This window comes from Coregonus clupeaformis, chromosome 19 (genome assembly GCF_020615455.1).
Source record: "Coregonus clupeaformis isolate EN_2021a chromosome 19, ASM2061545v1, whole genome shotgun sequence".
In the NCBI taxonomy this organism is placed as follows: Eukaryota; Metazoa; Chordata; class Actinopteri; order Salmoniformes; family Salmonidae; genus Coregonus; species Coregonus clupeaformis.
Window position 1 is genome coordinate 20,181,154 of NC_059210.1, and position 14,337 is coordinate 20,195,490.

Below are 14,337 nucleotides of genomic sequence, written 5' to 3' on the forward strand. Positions count from 1 at the left end.
ATTAAGCAAAGAGAAAGTTCATTAGAGTTACCAGCCTCAGAAATTGCAGACCAAATTAATTGTTCAGAGGGGACTGTGTGAATCAGGCCTTCATGGTCGAATTGCTGCAAAGAAACCACTACTAAAGGACACCAATAATAAGAAGAGACCTGATTGGGCCAAGAAACACGAGCAATGGACATTAGACTGGTGGAAATGTGTCCTTTGGTCTGGAGTCCAAATTTGAGATTTCTGGTTCCAACCGCCGTGTCTTTGTGAGACGCGGTGTGGGTGAACGGATGATCTCCGCATGTGTAGTTCCCACCGTTAAACATGGAGGAGGTGTTGTTATGGTGTGGGGGTGCTTTGCTGGTGACACTGTCTGTGATTTATTTAGAATTCAAGGCACACTTAACCAGCATGGCTACCACAGCATTATGCAGCGATACTCCATCCCATCTGGTTTGGGCTTTGCGGGAGTTTCATTTGTTTTTCAAAAAGACAATGACCCAACACACCTCCAGGCTGTGTAAGGGCTATTTTACCAAGGAGAGTGATGACGTGCTGCATCAGATGACCTGGCCTCCACAATCCCCCGACCTCAACCCAATTGAGATGGTTTGGGATGAGTCAGAGGGCAGAGTGAAGGAAAAGCAGCCAACAAGTGCTCAGCATATGTGGGAACTCCTTCAAGACTGTTGGAAAAGCATTCCAGGTGAAGCTGGTTGAGAGAATGCCAAGAGTGTGCAAAGCTGTCATCAAGGCAAAGGGTGCCTATTTGATATATATTTTGATTTGTTGAACACTTTGTTTGTTACTACATGATTCCATGTGTTATTTCATAGTTTTGATGTCTTCACTATTAGTAAAAATTAAGAATAACCCTTGAATGAGTAGGTGTGTCCAAACTTTTGACTGGTACTGTATATACCTGTTAGGTCAGATTTGGGCACCCTGTTACAATTGCTACAAATTACAATTGATATCACCTGGATTTGAGAACCTGGATTTTAAAAAGCACAAGAAGATATGATACATACCAAAAACCATACTAGGAAAAGTTTGTCACTCTCACATTTTACAAATGATCACAAGCAAATCTGATAAAGCTTACCACGCCACCTTCCAATTAGTCCTGCATACCACTAGGTGCAGAGTAAGACTGGTTTCAAAAGACAAATGACTAGTTTCCTGAAAAAAGAAGCTATTTTACCCCTTCCTTTTTTATTCTCCCTATCTGGAGGACAGTAAAATAGTACTACAGTAGGCACCATGCAAAGAGGAGTGACCGGCGGGGTCGGGATCAACTCCAATCCAATTCAGGAAGTGGAAAATCCTCCTTGAAAATAAATGGCACTTTTTCTTTTCTCAAACTGGAATTTCAATGTATCCCCTGAATGGAGGGAATTGAAATGGAATTGAGCCCAACCCTGGTGACCGGAGGTAAGGTACAGGGGGAGATCGAGGGGTACTAGGTCCTCCGCAGAGGGTGCCACATGGACACAGGTTTCCTCAGTGTTGCCAACATCTGGTTCCAGTGGGTGATGCCCATGCCGCTCGCCTCGGGCCCGATAATCACGTGACCCACGTTCTCGCCCCTGCCGTCGTCGGTGCCCTCAGCCACTGTGATCCTCAGGGAGAGTTCCTGAAGATGGAGCACAGTGTCAGCACCAGCCCTCGGCCCCAACATAGTACAGTGCAATCCTCTTATAGTAATCAAATCAGTACAGGACAATCTGATCACTATAAACGGTTTACCACTATAACTGCATTCACTATAAGATTAGTGCACTGTAGTACTCCAGAGAGGGTCAAAAGTGAAGCCTATGTGGTTCACAGTGTTAATGCAGTCTAACAACAACTGCTCAACCAAAATACAACTATAAAGTCACATTTAATTTGATAAGAGCGAATTTCATTTGACTAAATCCGTTCAGCTGTCCTTTCACTACCATGGTACCATCCCTTCCCAGTGTCACCTGTAACACGACAGCAGGCACAGAGAAGATCATGGCTTCGTTGAAGATGGGGTTGGTGTCGTCTCTTTTCATGGAGGTCTTCTTCTTGCTGATCTTCTTACCATCTTGCAGAAGGTACACTTTGACAAAGGGATCTATTAACAGAGAGATTGTGACAGCTTTGTTCACAAACAATTTAAATACAAAAAGTGTCATCAGAGATAATAGTCTCTGTGTGTAGACAGCGATAAAAGTAAAACAAAAAATACATGTTTTAACCCATGCGACCATTGTTCTTCATATTTAACTTTACATGTTAGCATAATGGAGGTAAAGTTAGGGTAAATATTTCATTTAACGAAAAATGTACCCCCTTTTTGAGACATTCAGTCATGAATTCTAGTGATAATTATGGCAAATCACTTTGCAAAAAGCAAAATAGAAAGATAAATTGTTGAATGATTGGGTAATATATAGTATTGATGTGAATAGGTAAATCATACAGGATGCTATACAGTGAGGGAAAAAAGTATTTGATCCCCTGCTGATTTTGTACGTTTGCTCACTGACAAAGAAATGATCAGTCTATCATTTTGATGGTAGGTTTATTTGAACAGTGAGAGACAGAATAACAACAAAAAAATCCAGAAAAACACATGTCAAAAATATTATAAATTGATTTGCATTTTAATGAGGGAAATAAGTACTTGACCTCCTCTCAATCAGAAAGATTTTTGGCTCCCAGGTGTCTTTTATACAGGTAACGAGCTGAGATTAGGAGCAAACTCTTAAAGGGAGTGCTCCTAATCTCAGCTTGTTACCTGTATAAAAGACACCTGTCCACAGAAGCAATCAATCAGATTCCAAACTCTCCACCATGGCCAAGACCAAAGAGCTCTCCAAGGATGTCAGGGACAAGATTGTAGACCTACACAAGGCTGGAATGGGCTACAAGACCATCGCCAAGCAGCTTGGTGAGAAGGTGACAACAGTTGGGGCGATTATTAGCAAATGGAAGAAACACAAAAGACCTGTCAATCTCCCTCGGCCTGGGGCTCCATGCAAAATCTCACCTCGTGGAGTTGCAATGATCATGAGAACGGTGAGGAATCAGCCCAGAACTACACGGGAGGATCTTGTCAATGATCTCAAGGCAGCTGGGACCATAGTCACCAAAAAAACAATTGGTAACACACTACGCTGTGAAGGACTGAAATCCTGCAGCGCCCGCAAGGTCCCCCTGCTCAGGAAAGCACATATACATGCCCGTCTGAAGTTTGCCAATGAACATCTGAATGATTCAGAGGAGAACTGGGTGAAAGTGTTGTGGTCAGATGAGACCAAAATGGAGCTTTTTGGCATAAACTCAACTCGCCATGTTTGGAGGAGGAGGAATGCTGCCTATGACCCCAAGAACACCATCCCCACCGTCAAACATGGAGGTGGAAACATTATGCTTTGGGGGTGTTTTTCTGCTAAGGGGACAGGACAACTTCACCGCATCAAAGGGACAATGGATGGGGCCATGTACCATCAAATTTTGGGTGAGAACCTCCTTCCCTCAGCCAGGGCATTGAAAATGGGTTGTGGAAAGGTATTCCATCATGACAATGACCCAAAACACACGGCCAAGGCAACAAAGGAGTGGCTCAAGAAGAAGCACATTAAGGTCCTGGAGTGGCTGTCACGGTTTTGGCCGAGGCTGCCTCTCTTCCTTGTTCGGGCAGGCTTCGGCGTTCGTTGTCTCCGGAATACTAGCTGCCACCGTTGTATGTTTCATGTTCGTTTGCTTTTGTCTGTTTGTTGTGACACCTGTTTCTCGTTTAGCGTAATTAGTGTCCTATAAGTTTCTCGTTGTGTTTGTCTAGTGTTGTGTGTTATTGTATTATTTGCTGTCGTAGTGTTGCTTGTTTGTTGCATTCTCGCTCGGTTGAGCTGCTCTCCACTACGTTGGAGCATTTTTCGCACATGTTTAGTGCGCCGTTATTTTGTCGCCTTCGTGCGTAATTTCGCCTTCGGGCAAGTGTGTTCATATTTTCCTTGTTGGAAATAGTACTAAAGTCTTTTGGACTATACTTCGGTGTCCTGCGCTTGATTCCACCACTACACCCACCTACAGCACTCTTGACAGAATAACACACCTTAAGAATGGAATCAGCAGGAGCCGCAGCAGCCCAGGCGACGCTGGAGGACAAGGTCCGGGAACAAAGTGACCAGATCCTGCAGATGGGGACCGCACTGCAGGAGGTGATCACCACCATCCGAGGCTGGGGGATGCCTCCACCGCCATCCTCCCTGCCAGCACCATCGGCCAGTCAGCCCATTCCCGCACCGGAACCCCGAGGAGTCCGACTCTCGCTCCCGAGGGCCTACGATGGGACCGCGGCCGGGTGTCAGGGATTCCTTCTCCAGGTGGAGCTGTACCTGGCCACCGTGCACCCGGCGCCCTCGGGACATGAGAGCGTGTCCGCCCTGATCTCCTGCCTTTCCGGGAAGGCGTTGGAATGGGCCAACGCGGAGTGGAGGAGGATCGACGCGGACACCATCACATACGACGAGTTCTCCCGCCGCTTCAGGGCGGTGTTTGACCCATCCCCGGAGGGGAAAGCGGCGGGGGAGCGTCTGGTCTTCCTCCGGCAGGGGAGGAGGAGTGCCCAGGAGTTCGCCCTAGAATTCCGTACTCTAGCGGCAGATGCAGGGTGGAATGAGAGGACGTCCGTCGGGAGCTGGCCTGTAGGGACACCAGCCTCTCGTTCGACCAGTTGGTCGACATGTCCATCAGGCTGGATAACCTGCTAGCTACCCGCGGACGGGTCCGTCCATTTCACCCTCCAGCGCCTCCGAGCCGTGCCCCATGGAGCTCGGGGGCGCTGGCGCTAGAGAGAGGAGGGGTCGGCTTTCTAGGGGGTCTATCTCCTGCACCAACTGTGGTCGGGGAGGACACACCGCAGCTAGGTGCTGGGGATGGCCTCCTAGGGGAGAGGACGACAGGTCCCGCACTGGGGATTCCTTCCAGGTGAGTAGGCGCCCCACTCACCCAGAGCTCTCTGTTGCACATTTCTGTATACCTGTGAGTTTTCCACAGGTAGCACCTCATTCCCAGCATAAGTCGCTGGTAGATTCAGGCGCGGCTGGGAATTTTGTTGATAAGAAGTTTTGTTTAGCGTTAGGGATTCCCCTTCTTCCTGTTGATGTCCCTTTCCCCGTTCATGCCCTAGATAGCCGTTCGTTGGGTGCGGGCTTGATCAGGGAAGTCACTGTGCCACTTAGGATGTGTGCGCAGGGGGGTCATCAGGAGATGATTCAGCTATTTCTGATTGACTCGCCTGCGTATCCGGTGGTGCTGGGCATGCCCTGGTTGAGTACCCATAACCCATTTATTTCGTGGCAGGAGAGGGCTCTGATGGAGTGGTCTGCCCAGTGTGTGGGTCGATGTTTGGGCGTTTCCGTAGGGGCTACCTCGGTGGAGAGTCCAAACCAGGTGCCCGCATTGCACGTTCCCCCTGAGTATGGGGATTTGGCTATTGCGTTTAGTAAGTGGAGGGCGACGCAGTTGCCGCCCCATAGGCAGGGAGATTGTGCGATAGACCTCCAGGCAGGAGCTGCGCTCCCACGGAGCCATGTGTATCCTCTGTCTCAGGAGGAGAAGAAAGCTATGGAGACTTACATAGACGAATCTCTGAGACAAGGATACATACGGCCTTCCACTTCCCCTGCGTCCTCGAGTTTCTTTTTTGTGAAGAAAAAGGATGGTGGTTTACGCCCGTGCATCGATTATCGTGGTCTCAATCAGATCACGGTGAAGTACAGTTATCCACTCCCGCTGATTGCGACCATGACTGAGTCATTGCATGGGGCGCGTTTCTTCACTAAATTAGATCTCAGGAGCGCGTACAACTTGGTGCGCATCAGGGAGGGCGATGAATGGAAGACAGCCTTTAGTACCACCTAGGGCCATTACGAGTATCTTGTCATGCCATACGGGTTGATGAACGCTCCGTCAGTTTTCCAATCATTCGTGGATGAGATCTTCAGGGACATGCAGGGGCAGGGGGTGGTTGTGTACATAGATGACATTCTCGTGTACTCGCCTACCCGTGTCGAGCATGTGGCCCTGGTGCGCAGAGTGTTGCGGAGGCTGGTGGAGCACGACCTGTATGTTAAGGCAGAGAAGTGTCTGTTTTTCCAGGAGTCGGTCTCCTTTTTGGGGTATCAGTTGTCTGCGTCAGGGGTGAAGATGGAGGTAGACCGGGTGTCAGCCGTGCGTAATTGGCAAACACCAACCACTGTGAAGGAGGTGCAGCAGTTTTTGGGGTTTGCGAATTACTACCGGAGGTTTATCCGGGGTTTTGGACAGGTGGCAGCTCCCATCACGTCTCTTTTGAAGGGGGGTCCGGTGCGTCTGCAGTGGTCTGCCGAGGCGGACAGGGCGTTTGGGAGGCTGAAGGACCTGTTTACCTCGGCCCCGGTGCTGGCGCATCCGGATCCCTCTTTGCCATTTCAGGTAGAGGTGGACGCGTCTGAGGCCGGTATAGGAGCCGTGCTTTCACAACGGTCAGGCGCGCCACCTAAACTCCGCCCCTGTGCTTTTTATTCCAAGAAGCTCAGTCCGGCGGAGCGAAACTATGACGTAGGGGACAGGGAGCTGTTAGCCGTGGTACAGGCCCTAAAGGTGTGGAGGCACTGGCTTGAGGGGGCTCAACACCCTTTCCTCATTTTGACGGACCACCGTAACCTGGAGTACATCCGGGCAGCGAGGAGGCTGAACCCTCGCCAGGCGAGATGGAATATGTTTTTGACCCGGTTTACATTTAAGATCACGTACATCCCTGGGTCACAGAACGGTAAGGCAGATGCACTGTCTCGGCGGTATGACACGGAGGAGAGGTCCGTGGAGCCCACTCCCATACTGCCGGAGTCGTGTCTGGTGGCACCGGTAGTGTGGGAGGTCGATGCTGAGCTCGAGCGGGCGTTACGCACTGACCCTAGTTCACCGCAATGCCCGGAGGGTCGGAAGTACGTTCCGCTCGAGGTTCGGGATCGATTGATCTATTGGGCTCACACGTCACCCTCCTCTGGACACCCTGGTATCGGCCGGACAGTGCACTGTCTTAGTGCCAAGTACTGGTGGCCCACGTTGGCAAGGGATGTGAGGGTTTATGTTTCCTCCTGCTCGGTGTGCGCCCAGTGTAAGGCGCCTAGACATCTGCCTAGGGGTAAGTTACTACCCCTGCCCGTTCCACAACGACCATGGTCTCACCTCTCGGTGGATTTCCTTACTGACCTTCCTCCTTCTCAGGGGAATACCACTATACTGGTCGTTGTGGACCGGTTTTCTAAGGCCTGTCGTTTGCTCCCCATGCCGGGCCTTCCTACCGCCCTGCAAACTGCCGAGGCACTATTCACCCATGTGTTCCGGCACTACGGGGTACCCGAGGATATTGTGTCTGATCGAGGTCCCCAATTTACCTCCAGGGTCTGGAGAGCCTTTATGGAGCGGTTGGGGGTCTCGGTGAGTCTCACCTCGGGTTACCACCCGGAGAGTAATGGGCAGGTGGAACGCGTGAACCAGGATGTGGGTAGGTTTTTTAGAACATACTGCCAGGACCGGCCGGAGGAGTGGGCAAGGTACGTTCCCTGGGCCGAGATGGCCCAGAATTCCCTACGCCATTCCTCCACTAACCTAACCCCTTTCCAATGTGTGTTAGGTTACCAGCCGGTTCTGGCACCTTGGCAGCAGAGCCAGATCGAGGCTCCTGCGGTGGATGAGTGGGCACGGCGCTCGGAGGAGACATGGAACGCTGCACACGTCCACCTGCAGCGGGCCCTCCGACGTCATAAGGCGAGCGCCGATCTCCACCGCAGTGAGGGACCGGTGTACGCACCTGGTGATCGAGTCTGGCTCTCTACCAGAAACCTGCCCCTCCGCCTGCCCTGTCGGAAACTGGGTCGGCGGTTTGTAGGGCCATTTAAAGTCCTGAGAAGGTTGAACGAGGTGTGTTACAAATTACAACTACCTGTTGAATATAAAAGTATTAACCCCTCGTTCCATGTGTCTCTTCTCAGGCCGGTGGTAGCTGGCCCACTCCAAGAAAGTGAGATCAGGAGACTCCTCCGCCCCCATTGGACATCGAGGGGCACCGGCGTACTCCGTGAAGTCCATCTTGGATTCGAGACGTCGGATGGGGGGTCTCCAATATCTAGTGGAGTGGGAGGGGTACGGTCCGGAGGAACGGTGCTGGGTGCCGAGGAGAGACATTTTGGACCCGTCTCTCCTGACGGAATTCCATCGTGGGCACCCGACGCACCCTGCTCCGCGTCCTCCTGGTCGTCCCCGAGGCCGGAGTCGGCACACGTCTGGAGCCGCGCGTCAAGGGGGGGGGTACTGTCACGGTTTCGGCCGAGGCTGCCTCTCTTCCTTGTTCGGGCAGGCTTCGGCGTTCGTTGTCTCCGGAATACTAGCTGCCACCGTTGTATGTTTCATGTTTGTTTGCTTTTGTCTGTTTGTTGTGACACCTGTTTCTCGTTTAGCGTAATTAGTGTCCTATAAGTTTCTCGTTGTGTTTGTCTAGTGTTGTGTGTTATTGTATTATTTGCTGTCGTAGTGTTGCTTGTTTGTTGCATTCTCGCTCGGTTGAGCTGCTCTCCACTACGTTGGAGCATTTTTCGCACATGTTTAGTGCGCCGTTATTTTGTCGCCTTCGTGCGTAATTTCGCCTTCGGGCAAGTGTGTTCATATTTTCCTTGTTGGAAATAGTACTAAAGTCTTTTGGACTATACTTCGGTGTCCTGCGCTTGATTCCACCACTACACCCACCTACAGCACTCTTGACAGTGGCCTAGCCAGTCTCCAGACCTTAATCCCATAGAAAATCTGTGGAGGGAGCTGAAGGTTCGAGTTGCCAAACGTCAGCCTCGAAACCTTAATGACTTGGAGAAGATCTGCAAAGAGGAGTGGAACAAAATCCCTCCTGAGATGTGTGCAAACCTGGTGGCCAACTACAAGAAACGTCTGACCTCTGTGATTGCCAACAAGGGTTTTGCCACCAAGTACTAAGTCATGTTTTGCAGAGGGGTCAAATACTTATTTCCCTCATTAAAATGCAAATCAATTTATAAAATTTTTGACATGCGTTTTTCTGGATTTTTTTGTTGTTATTCTGTCTCTCACTGTTCAAATAAACCTACCATTAAAATTATAGACTGATCATTTCTTTGTCAGTGGGCAAACGTACAAAATCTGCAGGGGATCAAATACTTTTTTTTCCCTCACTGTAGACAAACATAAGAGCTAAAGCTGTAAAGTAGTGTCACCTGCTGTGGTTTTGTCATTGGTCCACACAAGGTTCTTTGCCTTGGCCACCACCACTGTAAGGCGCTCAGCGGTGGGCAAGTAGCTAAGAGACAGCAGAATCTCCCCAACTGCATCCACGGCCTACAGACAACACAAGCCAAAAGAGGCCATTGTTGCACACTGCACAGAAACGACCGTCACTGACGATTCTATAAAGATGAAACTGTTTACATGATTTATCCTCAAAAGGCCACCTATCTCCATGTCTCATGTTCTCCTTCCTGCCATCAGCACTTTTAAAACGTACATTTTATATGCTTTATTACCCTTACAAAAATAAACATGAAGGACCTCCCGAGTGGCGCAGTGGTCTTAGGCACTGCATCGCAGTGCTAGCTATGCCACTAGAGATCCTGATTCGAGTCCAGGCTCTGTCGCAGCCGGCCGCGACCGGGAGACCAATGGGGCGGTGCACAATTGGCCTAGCGTCGTCCAAATTAGGGGAGGGTTTGGCTGGTAGGGATGTTCTTGTCCCATCGCGCACTAGCGACTCCTGTGGCGGGCCTGGCGCAGTGCAAGCTGACAAGGTCGCCAGGTGTACAGTGTTTTCTCCGACACATTGGTGCGGCTGGCTTCCGGGTTAAGCGGGCATTGTGTCAAGAAGCAGTGCGGCTCGGTTGGGTTACGTTTCGGAGGATGCATGCCTCTCCCGAGTCCGTACGGGAGTTGCAGCGATGGGACAAGACTTACTACCAATTGGATACAACGAAATTGGGGAGAAAAAGGGGGTATAGGAAAAAACTATTACATTTTTTAAACATGGTTTTCGGACACGTGTGAACAAATAATGTGAAAATGTTCATAATATGATATATAAATTATTCATATTCTAAATTTTCACAAGTCAGACGTGGTTTTCGGAGTCGTGTTAAGTTTCACCTGTAAATTTTTCACATTTGTCCCTCGTGAAAAATAATTTCCCCACGTGACATTTGTTTTCACAGGATTATTTTTACCACTTCCAGCTACATCTGGTCTCCCATCCAGGGTCTGAGTAGTACCAACCCTGCTTAGCTTCAGAGGCAGTGAGTGTTTACCTTTGCTTTGTTTACAAACATTGGAAACTGCAAATTAGATTAGTTTACTTTCACATGTGGAGTTGTTCGTGAAAAACAATCACATGTAAAAATCTAATTTGCAGTTTCATATGTGAAAAACTTTAATGTGAAAATCTCACATTCATGTGATTGTTTTTCACGTAAACTTGCAACTCCACATGTAAATGTGCGATTTTCACATATGGAGTTGTGTTATGTGAAAAAGCAAATTAGATTTTTTCACGTGATTGATTTTCACACGTGAACTTGCAATTCCACATGTGAAAGTGAGATTTTCACATGTGGAGTTGTTTTACATGTGAAACGGCAAATGTGAATGTTTTTAACATGTGAAACCGCAAATTTCACATGTGAAACTGCAATTCACGTGAGGTGAAAACATGGTGTCTTTCTCACATGTGAAAAGGTGGTGATAACATGAGAACTCTACATTTTATACATGTGAAAAATATGGTTTCACATGTGAAATTTCAGCTCAACATGTGAAAACAGCTATTTCACATGTGAAACTGCAAAATGGACATGTGTTTTTTTTGTAAGGGTAAAGAGATGAGAGAAAGACAGGAGGAGAATGTAAAATGGGCAGTGGGCCAGATTCCAACCCACGCCGACACTGAGACATGTGTGCTGTAGGTGGCAGGCCACAGGCCATCAGCACATTAGGGCAATACTAAAAATCAACCCAAAGGTGCAGATTTTTACCTTGTTAACATCTTGCAGGTAGAGCCAGGCGTTAAAGGGTCTGATAGAAAGGTCCAGGTCAGACAGCTTGAGCTCTGCTAGCCCGGCGCTGATGTTCCTCTCCTCCGCGTCGATGCCGAATGCGGCAAAGCGCAGGCTGTTCTCCTCCAGACAAGATGGATCCAGGGCTATGGAGAAACGCTCGTCGAACACGACTGTGAAAGCGTTCCTCTGGACCTGCATCACAATCAAAACATCTTAGTGAGCAAATTCTAGATCTGGATTATGTCAAACAACACAACAAACATAGGATTAACAGGTCTGCCGGTTAGTTTATAAACATTATTACCAACAGTGAAATACTTACAGGCCCTTCCCAACAATGCAGAGAGAAAAATATTAACATGAGGAATAAATTCACAATGAGTAATGATAACTTGCCTATATACACAGGGTACCAGTACCAAGTCGATGTGCAGGGGTACGATGTAATTGAGGTAGATACAGTATGTACATATAGGAAGGGGTAAAGTGACTAGGCAAAAGGATAGATAATAAACAGGTCCTGGATAGCAGGGAACTCGGCCCCAGTGATATACTGGGCCGTACGCATTACCCTTTGTAGCGCCTTGCGGTTGGATGCCAAGCAGTTGCCATACCAAGCGTTGATGCAGCCAGCCAAAATGCTCTCAATTGTGCAGCTGTAGACCTTTTTGAGGATCTGAGGGCCCATGCCAAATCTTTTCAGTCTCCTGAGGGGGAAGAGTCGTTGTCGTGCCTTCTTCATGACTGTGTTGGTGTGTGTGGGACATGTTAATTCCTTAGTGATGTGGACACCGAGGAACTTGAAGCTCTCGACCTGCTCCACTCCAGCCCCATCAATGTGGATGGGGGCGTGCTCGGCCCTCCTTTTCCTGTAGTCCACGATCAGCTCTTTTGTCTTGCTGACGTTGAGGGAGAGGTTGTTGTCCTGGCACCACACTGCCAGGTCACTGACCTCCTCACTATAGGCGGTCTCATCGGTGATCAGGCCTACCACCATCATGTCGTCAGCAAACTTAATGATGGTGTTGGAGTCGTGCGTGCATTCGTGGGTGAGCAGGGAGTGCAGGAGGGGACTAAGCACGCACCCGAGGGGCCCCCGTGTTGAGGGTCAGCGTGGCAGATGTGTTGTTGCCTACCCTCACCACCCGTCAGGAAGTCCAGGATCCAGTAGCAGAGGGAGGTTAGTCCCAGGGTCCTGACCTTAGTGATGAGCTTGGAAGGCATTATGGTGTTTAACGCTGAGCTGTAGTCAATGAACAGCGTTCTCACATAAGTGTTCCTCTTGTACAGGTGGGAGAGGGCAGTGTGGAGTGCAATAGAGATTGCGTCATGTGTGGATCTGTTGGGGCGGTATGCGAATTGGAGTGGGTCCAGGGTTTCTGGGATGATGGTGTTCATGTGAGCCATGACCAGCCTTTCAAAGTATTTCAAGGCTACAGATGTGAGTGCTACGGGTCGGTAGTCATTTAGACAGGTTACCTTGGCGTTCTTGGGCACAGGGACTATGTTGGTCTGCTTGAAACATGTAGGTATCACAGACTGGGTCAGGGGGAGATAAAAACAATTCAGTGAAGACACCCGCCAGCTGGTCAGCGCATGCTAAGAGTACGCGTCCTGGTAATCCGTCTGGCCCCGCGGCCTGTTTAAAGGTCTTACTCACATCGGCTACGGCGAGCGAGATCACACAGATCTCAAAATGCAAATTAGCCAAGGCTGCTTTCATAACACAACATAACCTGCATCTTAACACAATAGTATTTTTGGTAAATTGTCATACAAACTGTGTGGAATTTCTTCATGAAAGCCCATAGTGGATTTATAAAACCTGCATAATATCATAAGTTGAATGCAGCAATTTGTAAGTCGCTCTGGATAAGAGCGTCTGCTAGATGATGTAAATGTAAATAAATGTTAATAATATTCCGGAAGAGTAACCTTGGAGTCTGCCCTTTATCAAACACCAGAATCACATTATCACCCTACTTCAAACAACTGCAGAATCTGAAGCACCACTCAACTGTAAATAAGCACGGCTGGATGTGAATCACATCCAACACAATGAACACATTCTCCTCTGCCTGTAATGTGTTCATCATGTTTTCCTACTTGGAGCATTCCCCACATCTCTAATTTGTGACAGTCTGAACATTTAAAATGATGGTTTAGGCGATTACCACCACTATACAGTGTGACTGTGAGGGAAAAGGGAACCGTCGGAGAGCTAGAGAAAGAAGCCAGGCTTAACGGCTTGCTCCCCTGTGGATTGTGCCGAGTGGAGCAGTGGATCCAGCTGATGTCAGCATTTCCCCCCGGTCTCCAACATTCCTCGATGCAGCCGCACTAGTGGCTATCATTGAGGCCAGTGTGAACGCATTAATACAGTGATTTGCTCTGATCCTGATTATCTTGCAGTACAGAGGGTGACAAGCCTGGAGACTTTGGTGGTTACTGTACATTGTGGTGCAGTGTGGTTGCAATGATCATGTTTGTGGATGTAGCCTACTGTGTGTGACAGAAACTAGCCCTTTATTCCGGCTCAAACCTACTGCAAGAAGCCCCAGGAGACTTGGTGCTGCAAATCAAATACACTTTCCCAGAATAGGATTAGCCCATCGAGCTGAAGGCTCAAAACTCTAACCCAAGGGACTCATTGCTCTCTCTCTCTCTGACTCCAGGCTTGGGTGATGATGTTATCAACACTTCTCAGCTAACAAGAAAAGTTACCAAAACCAGGGGAGAACGACTGCCGCCTCTCATAGAAGCAACAAAAATTGAAGGCCAACCACGGTACTGCAGGCATTGTTAGTGGAAAAATAAATAAGGATCTCCATTATAGTGAATGGGAAAATGGCAAACTTCGTCATCAATTTTCATGTCAATAAAATAATATGGAGGACAATCAAGGTACCAATAATAGCTTCTAATGCACCAGATGTATGTCCTTGAACCGATTATTTTAAAATCACACACAGAAGAAGTTAAGGATAATTTAGTTGCTAATGGAAGCCTGCAGTACCCCGGTCGGCCTTCAACTTGAGTTACTCAATTAGAGGGGCAGCACTGAGCTAGCGTGCAACATCACTTCCTGGAGTAGCTCAAACTGCGCATGTTATGTCTCCATGAGACACCATTCTAACCGACTTAATTTGGCTTCAATGCGTTATTGAGACTTCACATAGGAATGAATGGTATCAAAAATGCACACAAGGGCATCATCATAGCGCGCAACAGAACAGTGTACTGTCTACACTCGGTTTGTTGT

At 48.6% G+C, this 14,337-nt stretch overlaps 1 protein-coding gene across 3 annotated transcripts in view; it reads right to left on the reverse strand.

Moving 5' to 3' along the window:
* Positions 1–834: 834 nt before the first annotated feature.
* syt12 (synaptotagmin XII) overlaps positions 835–14,337 on the reverse strand; it is a 57,264-nt gene continuing 43,761 nt past the window's right edge. For all 3 annotated transcript variants that reach the window (XM_041837646.2, XM_041837644.2, XM_041837645.2), the window contains 4 exons: positions 11,052–11,267; positions 9,252–9,372; positions 1,959–2,092; positions 835–1,624 (listed from right to left, as the gene is read on the reverse strand). In XM_041837646.2, coding sequence (XP_041693580.1) covers positions 1,451–1,624; positions 1,959–2,092; positions 9,252–9,372; positions 11,052–11,267 — 645 coding nt within the window. In that variant the 3' untranslated portion in view covers positions 835–1,450. The remainder of the gene's footprint in view (positions 1,625–1,958; positions 2,093–9,251; positions 9,373–11,051; positions 11,268–14,337) is intronic.